The 16,883-nt window shown below is 39.0% G+C and overlaps 1 protein-coding gene across 1 annotated transcript in view; it reads right to left on the bottom strand.

Annotated features, from left to right (window-relative positions):
• KIF13A (kinesin family member 13A) overlaps nt 1–16,883 on the bottom strand; it is a 287,512-nt gene that overhangs the window by 120,840 nt on the left and 149,789 nt on the right. The window contains 1 exon segment of the mRNA XM_042782437.1: nt 12,797–12,857. Within this exon segment, the coding sequence (XP_042638371.1) occupies nt 12,797–12,857 (61 nt within the window).

Below are 16,883 nucleotides of genomic sequence, written 5' to 3' on the forward strand. Positions count from 1 at the left end.
GCAGCTGCCATGCTCTGCCAACCTGGGAACTTACAATGGACTTGAATTAATGGCCTGCCATGTGGTTTGGTAACATTGAGACTATGCCTTTTTACTTGTCAACCTTGGGCTTGGCAGCCTCAGCAGCCAGCAGCTGTCTGAGTGAAGAAAAGCCTCTAGCTTCAGTGGGCTGGGAGCTGGAGGTAGAACTGAAGCCCAAGGCTGAGGGGCTTTCACTCAGCCCCTAGAGCGTAGCACTTTTAACTTGGACGGAAAGCCTCCAAACTGTAAGAGAATAAACTGTTTGTTTAAGCCATCCCATTTGTGGTATATTCTTATTAGAGTGGCACTAGGTAACCAGAACAAATGGTGACATGCTCTACAGAGTTCCCCTTGTTTTTCAATTCTGGTACCTTTTTAGCTATACGAACCCCTGGCCACCATTATACTTGATCAATTCTTTGGTATGGATGACCTTCAGAGCACCACTGGTACAGTAAGAAACAACGACAAAAAAAGGCCAAACTGTCAATCAAAGCCTGAAACTGCACCAAACCAAACCAAACTCACTGCCGTGGAGTTGGATGGGATTCATAGCGACCCCTCCTTGGGTTTCCTAGGCAGTATCAGACTGCCCAATTTTCCTTCCGAGGAGTGACTGGTGGGTTTGAACCTCCAGGCTTCTGGTTAGCAGTCAAATGCCTTAGGCACTATGCCACCAGTGCTTCCTGAATGTGCACAGTAGTCTCTTTATTCAGCCTCCTATACTCCTGAACATAACCAGTTCTCCATCAAACACAAATGATGCCTACACTGTACTCTGTGATACAGAAAAATATATTAAATATGAGAAATCTTTATATGGTCTTTTAAACTCAGACCTTGATTTATCCAAAAAACTGCAGACTTTATGTTTTGTTTTGATTTTTAAAACATAACATTGTCCTTTTTCAGTGTAGGAAAAAATGACTTGTCCACTGCTTTCTAAAGCTCAGGTCCAAAAAAAAGTAAAAAAAGCTGTTTATGCTGGGTAGTGGTGGGAATTAGAGAATCTGAACAGTGCACGGGCAGATTCCATGAAAAGATGTCTAAATGTTTCCCGACAACAGTTTACATTCAAATAGAATGAAATTCTATTTGTATGGGGGAAAATCCAGAACTCCAATGGGAAACGAGAGGATCTGATTATTTATTTCTAAACCAGGCAAACTGAGCAAAGCCACAACATTGTCAGGGCCAAGAGGCCTGTGGCTTTTCAGAAGGACCAATGCCAGGGAGGAGGCAGCTATGGTCACTGCAGACATAAGCACCACATGCCTGACCTGGTGAAGCTACAGGGCAAGCCTGGCTTCACTTGTTAATGACCATGACAGGATGCCAATTTTCTCTGTGGCATTTATGATCAGACTTCCTATAAGCATGTGGACAAGTGTTAAAGCACTGGCATGCCCACAGTAATAATGCAGCTACCCGTAACACACTGTCAGAACAGCAGAGAGAGGTCCTATATGGAATTTCTGCAAGCCAAGTCATAGGCCTGAGTCATCCAACCCTGAGTCACATATGACACAAACTTTTGAAAAACTAACACCCTTGAGTCTTCACACTTGTATATATTCTATCCCTATAGAGAATAGCAACAATGCACTCAAAGCCACTTACTATTCGTGTGTCCACTGAAAGCTGGGTAAACCAAGGTAATATTCTTTCTATAGCAAGGTTCTGGTAGAGAACACAGAAGAGAAAATAGGGATGACAAGGAAGAAGTCCCTATCATTCATTTGCCTAACATCTGATTACTGTGAGGTCTCTTTAAAAACCTGTTGCCATCGAGTCAATTTTAACTCATAGATACCATATTGGATATAGTAGAAATGCCCCCATAGGGTTTTCCAAGGCTCTAAATCTTTATGGAAACAGACTGCCCCATCTTTCACCCATGGAGCAGCTGACCTTTTGGTTAGCAGCCAAGTACTTCAACCACTGTACCACTAGGACACAGGGTAGAAGAATCACAGTGGACTAGGTTCTAGGAAATGGGAAAACAGAATGGGAAGGCATATTTCATTCTTGTTTTACAATCTGCATTAATCAAGAGAGACACAATTAGACCATACCAAACAAAACCCAACTCACTGCCATCGAGTCGAATCCAACTCATAGTGACCTCTCCTTGGGTTTCTGAGGCATTATCTCTACGGAAGTAGATTGCCCAGTCTTCATTCTGAGGAGTGGCTGGTGAGCTTGAACCGCCAGCCTTCTGGTTAGCAGTCAAGTGCCTTAGGCACTATGCCACCAGAGCCCCCCAATTAGACCACGGATCAATAAAAGTAAACATTTTCTAAAGTAGATACATAGAAGAACATCCAAAATTTAAACAATATTTTAACAATTTTATAAATTTAAACCAAGTCCCTAGTTTTCCTTCTTTTCCCCATCTCTTTTCTTTGTAGAGTTAGAGCAGGGGGGAAAAAAAAAGTATATATATATACACACACACAAATGCTTACACACAGTGGGGCTCAATATATGCGATGTAAATTTCTGGGCTTGCTCACTGGTGTGGCTGTTTTTCTACTTCTAAACTATGCTGACAGGCATAGCAGTTCTAATGAGTCTGGACTTGGCAGGTGGCCTAGCTCCAAGTCAGAGCACATGGCCACTGCAAGACCAGACAGGTGCTTCACACATACCTGAAGAGGTAAGGAATGCCTCACTTGGATGGGGTTTAAGTAAATCCCTCTCTCTAATACCTTTGTGTGAGGAAGTGTGGCTCTCAAAAATTATTATATGTAGTGTCTTAAAATCCAGTTTAACTTAATGACCACGAGCCTGGTGAGACCCCCAAGACTATGGCCCCTAGTCACCCTTCAGGCCGGGAACTGAACTCACTCCTGTGGCTTCTAGCCAAACAACAGACAGGCATATAGCATGAACAAATATTTACACCAGATAGATACACTCTTTAGAACAATCAATCATGGGAGAACAGAAGGGCAGTATTTGTACAGAGAGAAAGCTCAGAGGACAGGAATGTGTAGGAAAGAAGGACACAGGGAAGAGGTAACTACAGGGAGGAAGTAGGAAAAGAGTTGCTACATTTTAAGAACTGCAGTCAATGTCATGAAACAAAATGTGTATGAACTGCTGTATGGAAAATGAATTTGTTCTGTAAAATTTCACCTAAATCACAATAAAAATTAAAAAAAGTTAAGTGCCCAAAACGACTAGAGAGTTTAGATTTTAAAAAATAAAAAACTAAGGCTTTAAGGGTGGACTCAGTGATGTTAGATAGAAATTTTAATCAACTACACAAATTTGCCATTAAGAGGCCTGGTAAATGGATCCTGAGAAATGGGGCCATGAGAGTAAAGGTAGACCACAAGGCCGTTTTCCACAGTGGCATCCAAGGGCTATCAATGTTTCAGTCCTTGGGAGGCTTACTTGCAGCATGGCATGGGTGACTCACCCAGACAAATGTTTCCACCCAGCGACAGCCCTGGGGCTAGCCATGAGCTGGCAGTGAATGTGGCCTCTTTACTGTTGCCGGATAAAGTGGCTGATTCACTAAGGAGATAGAGCCAAGGATGAGGAAGACAATAAACCCACCTCACCTATGAGGACTGATTTATATACAGTGCCTTTTGGAGTTATTCAAGAGGGTGTTTTCAAATAAAACAATGGCTACAAAAGTAAATGTTCTTTGTTTCATCCTTTCTTTGGTCCCAGACTACTATCTGGATCTATAGTGTTTCAAATAGTAATTTACCCCTCTCTCTGATAAAGAAGTTAGTCTCCTGGACTGTGTTGTTGTTATGTGCTGTCAAGTCAGACCCAACTCATAGCAACCCCTCCTTGGATTTCTGAGGCAGTATCACTACGGAAGTAGATTGCCCAACCGTCCTTCCAGGGAGTGGCTGGTGGGCTTGAACCATCAGCCTTCTGGTTAGCAGTCAGGTGCCCTAGGGGTATACTATATTTACAGCATGTGAGGAGGAGGTGGTGGTAGTTAAAACAAAGCCCAAACCAAACACAGGCATTCAGAAATCAAGAGAACTTCTGACAGGAGGGAGAATGCTATTAGTATTATTTCTGGCTAGGTTCCAGCCAGAGCACTCAGCAGTCTCTCTCTCTCAGGGTGAGAGAGAAGAGACAAGAACCAGGACCAGAGTAGAATCCATAGTTTTCACGAGCACACATGATCATCAGTGATTAAAACCCATTATTTACTGTTGTGTTTGGCAATCTTACATGTAGCAGGGAATCTCTGAACCTCAGTTTCCTCATCTATAAAATGGGGACAATGCTAGTTTCTACCTGATTGGGTGCATATGGCAATTAAGTTACCCATGGCATGTAAAGGGCTTTGCACAGTGCTGGGAGCCCAGTACTTGGGAAGATTGTGTCTACTCTTAATGTTGATATCCATCCCTCTAAATATCCTTCATGAAATTACATGTCTTTCAGTGCCAACAATTAAATGTCAGTGGCAACAAATACTCTAAGGCAAAAGTGTACAAAGAAAGGGTTATAAAGAAAATGGGTTGGGTGGGATAAAACACAGGGGACCAGGGGCAAGAAAAGGAGCCCTGGTGGTTTGAACCCAACAGCCATTCGGTGGGAGAAGATGTGGCTGGCTGCTTCTGTGAAATTTTCCAGTCTTGGAAACCCTATGGGGCAGTTCTTCTCTGTCCCATAGGATCATTATAAGTTGGAATTGACTCAACAGCACAGGCTTGGTTTTAGTTTTGGGGAATAAGAAATAAAAGAGAACTATACATGAATAATTTTTTAAATTTAACAATATTAGCTTAGTTCATTTCTGACATTTTTAGAGAATGAACTTTCTTCCCTGACCCTCAGTTCTCTAGTCTCTGGATTAACCAACATTCTTCCTTCCATGTATAAAATACAATGGTGGATGTCCATGGCACACTAAATCACCCCAGCTGGTAGGATACGCTCTGGATTTGGACCAACTGAGTTATGGTCTTACAAAGGGCCAGTTGTGTTTGCTCCTATGCTGGCTTATGTCAGCTGTACTTCTCTCTAAATATATAATTTAATTAACAAATTCAAAAAAAGAAGTAGTAATTCTAGGAAATCTAAGTTGAATGCTTAGGAACAACAAAAAGAACTTCTGTCAAATTAAGTACGGGTGAGAAAATTGTAAAAGATTGGGGAAAAAAATAAGTCTATAAGGATTCTGCATTCAAATTGTTTCAGAAGTCTATGTTAGAAAGGCAGGCATGGTTTATGATGAGTCTCTAACAATCTTTTCAAATGGCCAACTAAGATCGCTTTTAGAAGTGTAGGAAAAACTTCTACAACATTTGACAAACCTAACAAGGGCTAACAATTATTGTTTACTCAGTGCAAGGCACTTACTGATTGCCTAATATACATAATCTCATTTCATCCTTACAACATAATAAGAAGGTACTGTTATTATCATTCAGAGTCACAGTAAGAAAGTGGCAGTACCAGGACTTTAGCTCAGAAAGTCTGACTCCAAAGACTGTTTTTTAGCTACTAGAAATTTGACTTTCATTCACATAGAGTACTTGAAGAATAAAACAGTGAACCAATGTAATTCGATAAAATAAATTGATACTGTAGAACTCTTCTAAAAACTGGGTTTTATTTTCACTACTGCTAGCTTTTAGGCTATAAATTTTGATGCACAAATATTTTCTCTTTACTAATTTCACTTTAGTAAAACAATGTGAAGCAGAAATCATCTCTACCTCTGAAGAAATAAAATTGCCCATTGCAGGAACAAAATCAAACATGCCCATTTTACCCTCAGCGACAACCCTTGGATCAAAGGGGCTCCTCTGCCACCTCTCGGTCTAAAAGCAGGGCAAGCAAAGCAAGAATCAGAGGTTCGACCTTTCTCCTGCATTGCAGGGTACTAGCAATGTCTGAAAACACATGACTTCAGCAAATGTGAGCAGCATACCATATAGCTAGAGCTGTTATATAATTTCTAAGTCAACAGTTTAGAATCTCTCGGGTCAGTCAGGAAATGTTCACATCCCTGCTGATCCCCAGATCTGCCACACCAGCTTGGTTTTTATTTTTGGATTATAATGTGAATTTGTTGAAAAATAAGATTATGAAAATATTCCCTAACTAAGAAGAAAATGAGAATCAAGGGTACTGGAAGTCAGTGTTATTTACCAACATGACATATTTTAAGCAATAATTTAAAAACATATATTGATTCATTATACAGGATGTCTTAATTGCAATCAATAGTGATTTGAGCATTTACAAAGACCTATTTGTTACATGTTACAGCAGCTCTCTGTTTTATCGGTATTTGCTATAATAATTCTATAATCCTAAATATGTATCTATGTGTATGGGCATGTGTGTATGTTTGTGTGGGTGGGTGGGTGGATCTTCAGGAGAAATGGGTTTACATAGAAATTTCATGTTTTAGGTACCTAACTCTGCAGGCTACTTTTTGGGGTTTTTTTAAGTCCTAAAGTACAGGGGTGACACAAATGGTTAAGTGCTCAATTATTAGCTGGAAGGTTGACTGTTCTAATCCACCCATAGACACCTTGAAGACAGGCTTGGTAATCTGCTTCCAAAAAGTCACAATATTGAAAATCTTATAGCAGTTCCACTCTGCACACAGGGGTCACTATGAATCAGAACTGTTTCAAAGGCAACTAGTAACTAACAACAACAGTACAAGAGCTACCACTGCCAACCACTCAGAAAGGGATCAAAACAGGAGATCCTGGATAGAGTAAGAGAAAAATGTGGAATAAAATTCAAAATTATAAAGAAGACCAGGCTTACTGGTCTGAGAGATAACGGTGAAATCCCCAAGATGATATGGCCCCTAGTCACCGTTTGGGCCTGGAATGAACTCACTCCCATGGCTTAACCTTCAGCCAAACACAATGGACAAGCCTTTGAGCTGAACCATACACCAGGGAGGTGCACTCCTTAGAATAATCAATGATAGGAGATCAGAATGGCAGCATTTGTGCAGGGAGAAAGCTCAGAAGGCAGGAATGGACAGGAAAGAAGGACACAGGGAAAAGGTAACCACAAGGAGGAAGTGGAAAGAGAACTGTTACACTGCAGCGACTGCAACCAATGTCCCAAAACAAAATGTGTCTGAACAGTTGAATAGAAAATGAATTTGCTCTGCAAACTTTCACCCAAATCACAATAAAAAGTTTTTGTTTTTTTTTTTAAAAAACAATACAAGGGTATTTTGTTTCAAAGACTCTGCCAGAGAAGCATTATCATGATTATCTAGCTATAAGGTAACTGGAGGAAGAGATAACATATTTAAAGTGTAAAATGCCTGAAAGCATTGTAAAGTACAACTCAAATGGCTAAACAAATAAGCCTGCGCTTTGCCTCTGAAAAGTCCCCTGGAACAGCTGTGCAGCCAGCATGAAATGTCTGATTCATGTTTTCTCAGAGCTGGAGGGGATCTGAGATCATTCTAGGCACTATCTCCTCGCTTCACAGATGAGAAAACAGAGACCTACTCCTCGGAAGGAAGATGGGGCAATCTACTTCCGTAGTGATACTGCCTCAGAAACCCAAGGAGGGGTCGCTATGAGTCGGGTCTGACTTGACGGCAAACAACAACAACATACACAGACGTTATTTTGCCCAAAGTCTAGCAGTTTGTGCCAAAATCAGATCTTGTAAATCCCAGTAAAATGCCTATTTTTTTTTTTTTCAAAGTACTGAAGTAGCAGCTGCTGCCACCACCCCTGCCACTATCACCACCATGGGCAATGATAAAGACGATAAATGTCAAGTGAGCCCTTCCTACCAGGTACTGGGTTAAGCACTTTACATGAACAGGGCATTTGATCCTCACTCAATCCTCTGAACGAGAACTATCATTATCCTTACGTGACATACAAGGAAACAGATGTGACTTGAGATTAAGTAACTCACCAGACTTTACTCAAGTAGAAAGTGGTGGAACCAGGATCTGAACCGAGGCAGTCTGATTTAAGGGCCCACATTCTTCAACCAACCCACTGCAGTACCGTATTACACATACTATAAAATTACATAATCTAAATCAGAAAGGCTTGAGTAGAGGCTCCTGCTGTAGCTTTATTTAATAAAAGCAGCACATAATACAAATTTTAGAGCCTTACCATCTCGTTGTTCTCATTCAATCCCTGCTCTTATCCTGATTTCTCCTGCCCTCTCTCAAACACACACACACACACACACACACTTCTAGTTTTGAAAGCCGCCTTGAGAACCCTGAGTCATTATCAATGATTCCATTATCCATTAAGCCTGACGAATAGGTCGGCTTCAGGAAATAAATGCGTACCCTTCTCCATTTCCTCTGTTTCCCACGAGTGAATGAATGCTTCTATCTTAACTTCTCTGTTTACAATTAAGAAGGAATTGCTATTTGTTTTTGTTTTAGGGTTTTTTCATGGGGGTAGGGAAAGGAAATCAAATTAGTACAGGAACCAATCAACTAATCTACTTGCAACATATTCAGACAGATTATTTACAATGGCTAAAAACGAACTTGAGAGAATAGGAAAAGGAACAAAAAAAGATTATACTTTTTGTTAAGGGGGTTACAATATTTATATAATAATGAGGGATATCTAAAGAATGAGACTTTTTCCCAAAATTTTGTAAACAGACATTGCTTTGTGAGCCAAGAGAACCCTCTTTCAGGAACATGCTACTGAATGTAACCATGCAATCTTAAATTTAATAAATATGCCTATCAGCATGTTTAAAAATAATTTTTATTATCTGATCCAATTAATATGAAATGTCTAGAATAGGCAAGCATTTAAAGTAAAGTTTATTAGTGGTTACCAAGGGCAGGTGGCGGGAAGGAGAAAAAAGGGACTCATTGTTCAGGAGACACTGAGCTTTGGTTAAGGGTGATGGGAAAATTTGAAAAACTCATAGAGTGATGGATGAACAAGATAATTAATGTCACTGAATTGTACATATGAAGAATGATGAAATGAGAACTATTTTATTATATGTATATCTATTACCATTAAAAAGTCATTTTTACCTTTCTTAATATTTCAGAACATAACTACTTGCAATGAAGAGGTACAGAAATCTTTGAGTTTCATGTTTGGGTATTTTATTATCGGTACTTAATGAGATTATTTCTGATAATAGAAACAAGTTTGTCCTATATCCAGGGATATGAGTGATAAAAGTGGTAGCCTTTGGGCAATAAAGGAGAATGTAATTCCAGAAGATATGAAAAAAGAAAAATAATATTCCTTAGCTGTTATTATTTTTTAAATAATTTATTTCTGTTGTTGCTGAGAACACACACCACAGTAGAACAGTGGAACATATACCAATTCAACAATTTCTACATGTACAATTCAATGACACTGATTACATTTTTCAAGTTGTACAACCAACTGCCTTAGCCATTATTTTAACTAAATCACTCCAAAACAAAAAATCCAATTTCACTGCCATTGAGTTGATTCCAACTCATAGCAACCAATCCTATAGGACAGAGTAGCACTGCCCCATTGGGTTTCCAAGGCTGTAAATCTTTACAGGAGTAGATTGCTTCATCTTTCTTCCATGCAATAGCTGGCTGGTAGGTTCAAACCACTAGCCTTTTGCTTAGCAGCCCAATGCTGTAGCTGCTGTGCCACCAGAGCTCCTTATGTCACTCCAGCAGCCCCTATTTTACCCTATATCAGTCTAAGCTGTCTACCTTTTAGAATTTTCTATCATGTGGGCCTCACTCCACATGTACAAATAGGTCTCCCACTGCTTCATTTCAACATGCATCAGACCAGGGCTCATACTCAGTTCGTGTCTGCTCCTTTACTGAAGGGAAAGTCAAATGAAGCATTGTTCCTGTGTACCTTCCATTAACTAGCACATTATGTTACCTCTTTAACCCCTGCAATGACCATGCAGGTAATATCATTCCCATTTTATGAAAAAGAAATTATAGCTCAGAGAGATTAAAGAAATTGTCCAAGAGAACCAAATCAACGGTTCTGAGATTCAGATTCAGGTCTGACTTCAAAGCCTAGGTACTTCCCTTAGCATTGTGTTGCTTCCTCTTGTCTCATTCAATGCCCTTTACATTCACCTTTGGCTAAATCCTATGCTTAATTTACATACCCAGTATAAGTCCTACCTGCTCTATGATGTCTTCCCAGGCAATGTCAGTCTTTAATTTCTATAGCACATAAAACCCAGGAAATTTAGAATTTAACTACACAGTATTTAAAAATGTTTACTGTTGTTTAATATGTATTTATTTTGCTCTCCTAACCTATTTTTGAGTTTCTCAAGAACTTCTTGGGCTGCACACATGGTAAGGGTTTCATGATTACTTAGGGAGTTATTCTGAGACTTTTTTGCTTCCTGCTTATATTAGAGGAACAAAGAACAGACACTGGGCCAGAGCACAGAATAAATGGTATAGTCAGGGAAAAGAGTATGAAAGGTAAACTGAAGTCATATCATAAAGGACCTTCAAAGCAGTTCAAAGAGTTTTCAATTTTATCTAGTAGGTGATGAGGAGCCTTGAAATATATGAGAATGGCATGAGAAGAGTTTTAGTTCAGGAAAATCTATCTGGCTGCATCTGAATAACATCAATTGAACTGAGCAAGAGATTGGGCTCTATATAGCATTTGGCTCCCTTTGTAACCACTAGGACATTTTTGTTCTTTTGTTGTTTACTTAAATCTAAAAGCACGCACCCAACACACACACAGTGCTAACAGTCAAGGCAGACTGTTCCAGACTCTAAAATTTACTATCTAAAGTCCCAAAGAACCAATAAACAGACAAATTAATTATAACCAACATTAAGAACTACTTACTAGTAGTTTAATGAAATACATTGCTGAACTTGCAGGAATGATGTTTGGAAAGGGAGGCTAATTTACCCATCATGAGCAACTGAAGGAATTGTCCTAAGGCAAGATTGTTAATTTCTGAAAAAATTATGTATCAAATAATTTCTCAACAAATTTGCTTTCCATGGCAAAGACAAGGCTATAAATAATTAAAAAAAAAAAAAAATTAATTCCCTACAAACAAGTAATTTCTCTTTCTCTTCAAGTCTTTTAAGACCTATATCTTCCCCTCCCCTTTTTAAAATTAAGTGATTAAGTGGGTCAGGGACATTGAGGTCAACCAGCATAATATAGTCCATAAAGACAATGATGTATATCCTACTTAATTAGGATATACAACAAAGGACTAGCAGACCACACCAACCACAGCCTCCAGCAGCCTGAGACCAGAACGAGATGGTGGCCAGCTATCAATACCAACCATTCTAATCAGGATCACGATAGAAGTTCCTGGTCAGAGTGAGAGAAAATATGTGGAACAAAATTCAAAATCATAAAAAGACCAGGCTTACTGGTCTGATAGACATGGGTGGAACCCCCAAGGTTATGGCCCTTAGATACCCTTCAAACCTGGAAGTGAACACACTACTGGAGATCACCTTACAGCCAAACAATGGACAAACCTATAAAGTAAACAATAACACCTGTGAGGAATAGTCTCCTCAGAAAAATCAACCACATGAGACCAAAACGGCAGCATTTGCCCAAAAACAAAAGTTCAGAAGGCAGGAAGGGGCAGAAAAGGTGGGCAAATGGAAATGGGGAATCCAGACGTGAAGCAGGAAGAGTGCTGCTACAATGAGGGGTCGCAAATAACGTCACAAAACAAAATGTGTATCAAATGTTGAATTCAAAACTAATTTGCTCTGTAAACTTTCACTTAAAGCACAATAACGTGGTCAAAACTAAAACTAAAAAACATGTACCACATACACCCACAAAAAAATGGGAAAATCATTCAGCTGGCACTCATGAGTACAGAAAAGAAGATAACATTCATTAAGATGAAATATCTATGAGAAGAGGGGACACAATCAGTAGGGTAAGAATCAAAGACTTCCTCCTCCTGTATTAAAAGCAATTGTAAATGCGTCCTAGGAAAGCCTAAGACTCACCCATGATCATAAATGGTGAAGTGATCCATCATTTGTGTTTGACAGAACAAGGAAGAAAGTACATTAAGGAAGGAACACTTGTGAAATGTGGGGCCAGGAGGAGGAGTCTCCCTGAAGAATATGCAATTTTAGTTAATGTCAGCATTAATGACTGCTTTGGAAACTCAGTATATGAGTGGGTTCTGGAAACCAACAGCACCTGTCTTGGCTTAAAGAAAGTTAGTACAATGGAAAGGGATAACAAATCAAAGCTCTTCTTCATTTGACAAGGACAAACCAAAACCAAACCCACTGCTGTCGAGTTGATTCTGACTCATAGTGACCTTACAGGACAGAACAGAACTGTGCCATAGGGTTTCCAAGGCTGTAAATCTTTTCTGAAAAAGACTGCCACATCTTTCTCCCATGGAGCAGCTGGTGCATTCGAACCGACAACCTGTCAATTAGGAGTCAAGCTCTTAACTATTGAGCCACTAGGGCTCTGATAATCACAACAGCTACCATTTGTGGCTTGAGGTGGTTCCCTCATTATTGCTAATTCTTGGAACACCTCTGAAGGTTTTTATACCCCTTGAAAGACCTGAAGCTTAATGATGTTAAAAAACTGTCCAAGGCTTTGCAGTACTAGGTGCCAAAACCAGATGCTGAAAACAAATCTCACTGGCTTCAAAGCCCACATTTAAGAACTGGAAAGAACGAGTGCAAGTTTCATGGGAAAAACAAAACTCCAGATAATTCAAGAAAACAGATGTAATGGAAGAAGAGCCTAGAGGCCCAACAGTCAAGTAACAGAAGTAATCAACTTACCAGCATATTTTGTAGTGTTAGATTCATCCATGGACCAAAAACAATAATCAAAGGCAAATACCTGAATGAGAAAAAACAAAATATTAAACTTTAATTAACTTTACATGAGAACACGTAACTGGGAAAAATAAAATCCAAACAACCAAACAGTAAAAAATTACTGATGAAGATGAGAAGGCTCTCTGTTAGCATTTGCTTCAGAAAGCACTGTGTGTGGTGCTTTGTTAACCCTCAAGTTTCTTTTAGATTAAATGTGTGGTTACTTTTCCATATCACATTAAGTTGTATATGAAAATTACTATGTATCCAGAATTGAAGCAACAAGATGTCCTAACTAGATTTCTTTTTTTCTGAATGATACATTTAGTGGGGGGGGGGGGGGGGGGAATGACTTCTTTCCCACGTCCCACAATTCCATCATCTGTTGGATACTTCTGGCTGGATCTCCTGTGGCTTCTCAAGTTCATAAAACTGAAATGATCAGCTAGTTCCTCCTCCTAGATTTAGATGATGCTACCATTCCTAGTATCACTGAAGCTTAAAACTCTTCAATTTGGACTCCTTTCCCTCTCCTGTTACAGCATACACTCGGGCCAAATATTGTGAACAAATCAATATTCTGGTATGCTCTAGCTTTCTGTAGAGTTAGTGAATACTTACTATGAACCAGAAATTGCTGATACTTCCTCTCTAAGAACTTCCATCTCCCGTCTTCCTCACATTTTACCACCACTTGTGTTCATGTTATTATTAGTAAATGCAATGTTCCCCGAAGTGTGTTCCAAGGAACAGTAGCTTAATGAGATAGGCCATGAATAAAAGATAAAATCATACTGGAAATGGTACATACTTTACTCTATTTGACCATGTCAATGCATATTACATATTAAAAGCTCTAAAAAGTCCTCCAGCAAAAAGAGAAAACAAAAACAAAAAAACCCACAACTAGTTGCCATTAAATTGACTCTGACTTATGACAACCCTGTGTACCCTGTGTGTCTCATAGACCTATGCTCCACAGGGTTTTCAATGGCTGATTTTTTAGAAAAAGATTGCCAGACATTTCTTCTGAGGCCCTTCTAGGTGCACTTGAACCTCTAACTTTGTGGATAGCAGCCGAGCATGTTAACCATTTTGCACCACCCAGGGACTTACCTCCAGCAAAATAATCCATTTAATTGTTTTATCTTTTTACTTCTCCAATTAATTTTGGCAACGAAACTCTTTTTCGAGTGACTATTAATATGCTTTGAAACTAGTTTTCCTCAGAATACCCTTTGGTAAGCTCTGGCCCAGATGACTAAGCAGCCACTTTCCTGGGCTCCCCGCTATATAGCTTTTCCCCCCATCACAGTCCCAGTAGCAAACAATAAACATCCTTGGACAGCATCACTTAATGCTTAATCATTTCCAAAAGATCATAAGCACTGAGCTATAAATTCCAAGTTATTTGGCCTGGCATTTGAGGAGGCCACGACGTGGCACTTCTAGTCAATATCCCTCAACTTACTTATGCTCCAGCTGAAGTCGTCTTCACTTTGGAATTCCTAGGTACAATGCCACCTCTATCTTTGTTCTCTTCTTCATTTCTCACTTCAAAATGCTTCACACTCCTTAAGGGCCAATTCAATATATTTCTTTTCTAGGAAGCATTCCTTTTGTTAATTCCAAAGGAATGAACTTTCCCTTCTCTGAAATCCCACAACACTGTTTAATCCTTTGCCGTGGCTACTATCCCATTTATTTGATTTTATGCTTAACTGTGCATGTGATCTGTGTATATGTCTTATCTCTACTGATAGATTAAGTTCCTTGAAGGCTGGAACCATATCAATTTAATCTTTGTATTCTACAGTGTTCATATTATTGCTCTATAATTACCTATTGAATGATTAAAGGCATTGAGAGACCTTGCAGGAACTTAGGTACTTTCTACATCAAAAAACTTTGTTATGTTATGAGTAGTTTTAGCACTGCATATGTTTTATCTAATGCTTTTAAAACTGATTCAGGTATATACAATGCACATAACTTACATCATCAATTACAGATCCAAATTTAATTTTGTTACTTATACAAATATTCATTCTATTCATAAGAATAGAATAAGAATAACCAAGTTAAAAATAACAACAACAACAACAAACCGAGCTATGAAACAATAGTTTTAGCCGATAGAGTGTGGAATACTTACTGCATTCTGGGGCTCTTCCTTCCTTATTCATTGTCCAGTTCTCACATGCATATGAGGCTACTGAAATTACTAAGGTCTGGATTGAGCACACTCTAGTCTTCAAAGTGACATCTTTGCTTTTTAATACTTTAAAGAGGTCTTTTGCAGTAGATTTGCTCTATGCAATGCATTGCTTGATATCTTCATTCTCCTTTCACAGGAATTGATTGTGGATCCAAGTAAAATGAAATCCTTGACAACTCCAATCTTTTCTCTGTTTATCATGATGTTGCTTATCAGTCCAACTGTATATTTTTGTTTTCTTTATGTTGAGGTGTAATCCATACTAAAGGCTGTAGTCTTTGAGCTTCATTAGTAAGTCTTAAAGTCCTTTTCACTTTCAGCAAGCAAGAGTGGGTCTTATTATCACAGGTTGTTAATGAGGTTTTAATCACCTCATATGCATACAAAAGCTGGACAATGAATAAGGGAGACCAAAAAATAACAAATGCCTTTAAATTACATATTGGCAAAAAACACTGAATATACCATGAACGACCAGAAGAACGAACAAAACTGCTTTGGAGGGACCAGTCCCAAGAGAAAGATATCATGCTTGGTAAACTATGTTGTTGTTGTTGTTATGTGCCGTCGAGTCGGCCCCAACTCATAGCGACCCCTCCTTGGGTTTCCGAGGCAGTATCACTACGGAAGTAGGATTGCCCAACCTTCCTTCCGAGGAGTGGCTGGTGGGTTTGAACCGCCAGCCTTCTGGTTAGCAGTCAAGTGCTTTAGCCACTATGCTACCAGAGCTCCTAACTATAGGGTCAGCAAAAAAGAAGACCCTTAATGAGATGGATTGACACAGTACCAGCAACAATGGGCTCAAACACAACAATTGTGAGGATGGTCCTGCACCAACAAAACACCAGGCCGTTAGTGTTTTGTTCCGTTGTCGACAGGGTTGCTATGATTTGAAGCCAACTCGAGGGCACTGAACAACAACAGGGCTCTTGCAATGACCCAAGAGACCACATAGGTATAATCCTGTCAATCTTCCTGCCTGCCTCTGGGCAGAAGTGAACTTCACTACTTCTCCTGAGAGATAAAGATCTGTCTTGTTTTTAAACATTTCCAGAAAAGGAGAATCCATAACCTCCTTTTAATGGCATCTTATAATACATCATTCCCAGGACATTTTCCTTTTCTTTTGATCTAAGTCAATTTTCCTTACTTTAAATGGCCAATAAGGCTATTTTCTACTTTCTAATTATCTTTCTTGCTTTCTTCTAGAGTCTCAAATAATTCCTCTTAGTAGATGCTATATATAATGGAATAATCATTCATTTCTTAATGCTAATTATTCACACTTATCTCAAACTTAGTTTTAACAGTTTGTTATCCTGCATACACAGTTAGAATGCTAGAAATTTAGATTCACAGTAAGGCTACTTACTGAAATCCACCCCAAATTTGACGGTCCACCTGTCAGCAAAAAGCATTTCAAAAGCAGTATCAACTTCCACTTCTAACAGCTAATAATTTAAAGTCATTTTCTGCAAATGAAAATGCAGACAAGAATGTTTCATTTTAAGTATATGTCCCTTAAAATTCAGACAGGTGATAAAACGGCACAGAAGAGAAAGGGGCTCTGATAGTACTGGCAGATATAACTTCTTTGTTTGTCAAAATACCAGCCTCTCCCTCAACTGAATTAGGTATAAAATCTTGAATCTCAAAACCTTACATCACTGCCATCTTCCAATGATCATTCCTCAAACCAGTCAGGAAGTGCAGGTTATTATTTTACTAAACATTTACCAATAAAAAAGTAGAAGCCAGAAAATTTGAGTTCCTAAAACACAAAGAAAATGAATAGAAAACTTCTATTATTACTTTTTTTTTTTTTTTTTT

Source organism: Orycteropus afer, unplaced genomic scaffold (genome assembly GCF_000298275.1).
Source record: "Orycteropus afer afer isolate SDZICR_OR568_19922 unplaced genomic scaffold, OryAfe1.0 scaffold00012, whole genome shotgun sequence".
Classification (NCBI taxonomy): Eukaryota; Metazoa; Chordata; class Mammalia; order Tubulidentata; family Orycteropodidae; genus Orycteropus; species Orycteropus afer.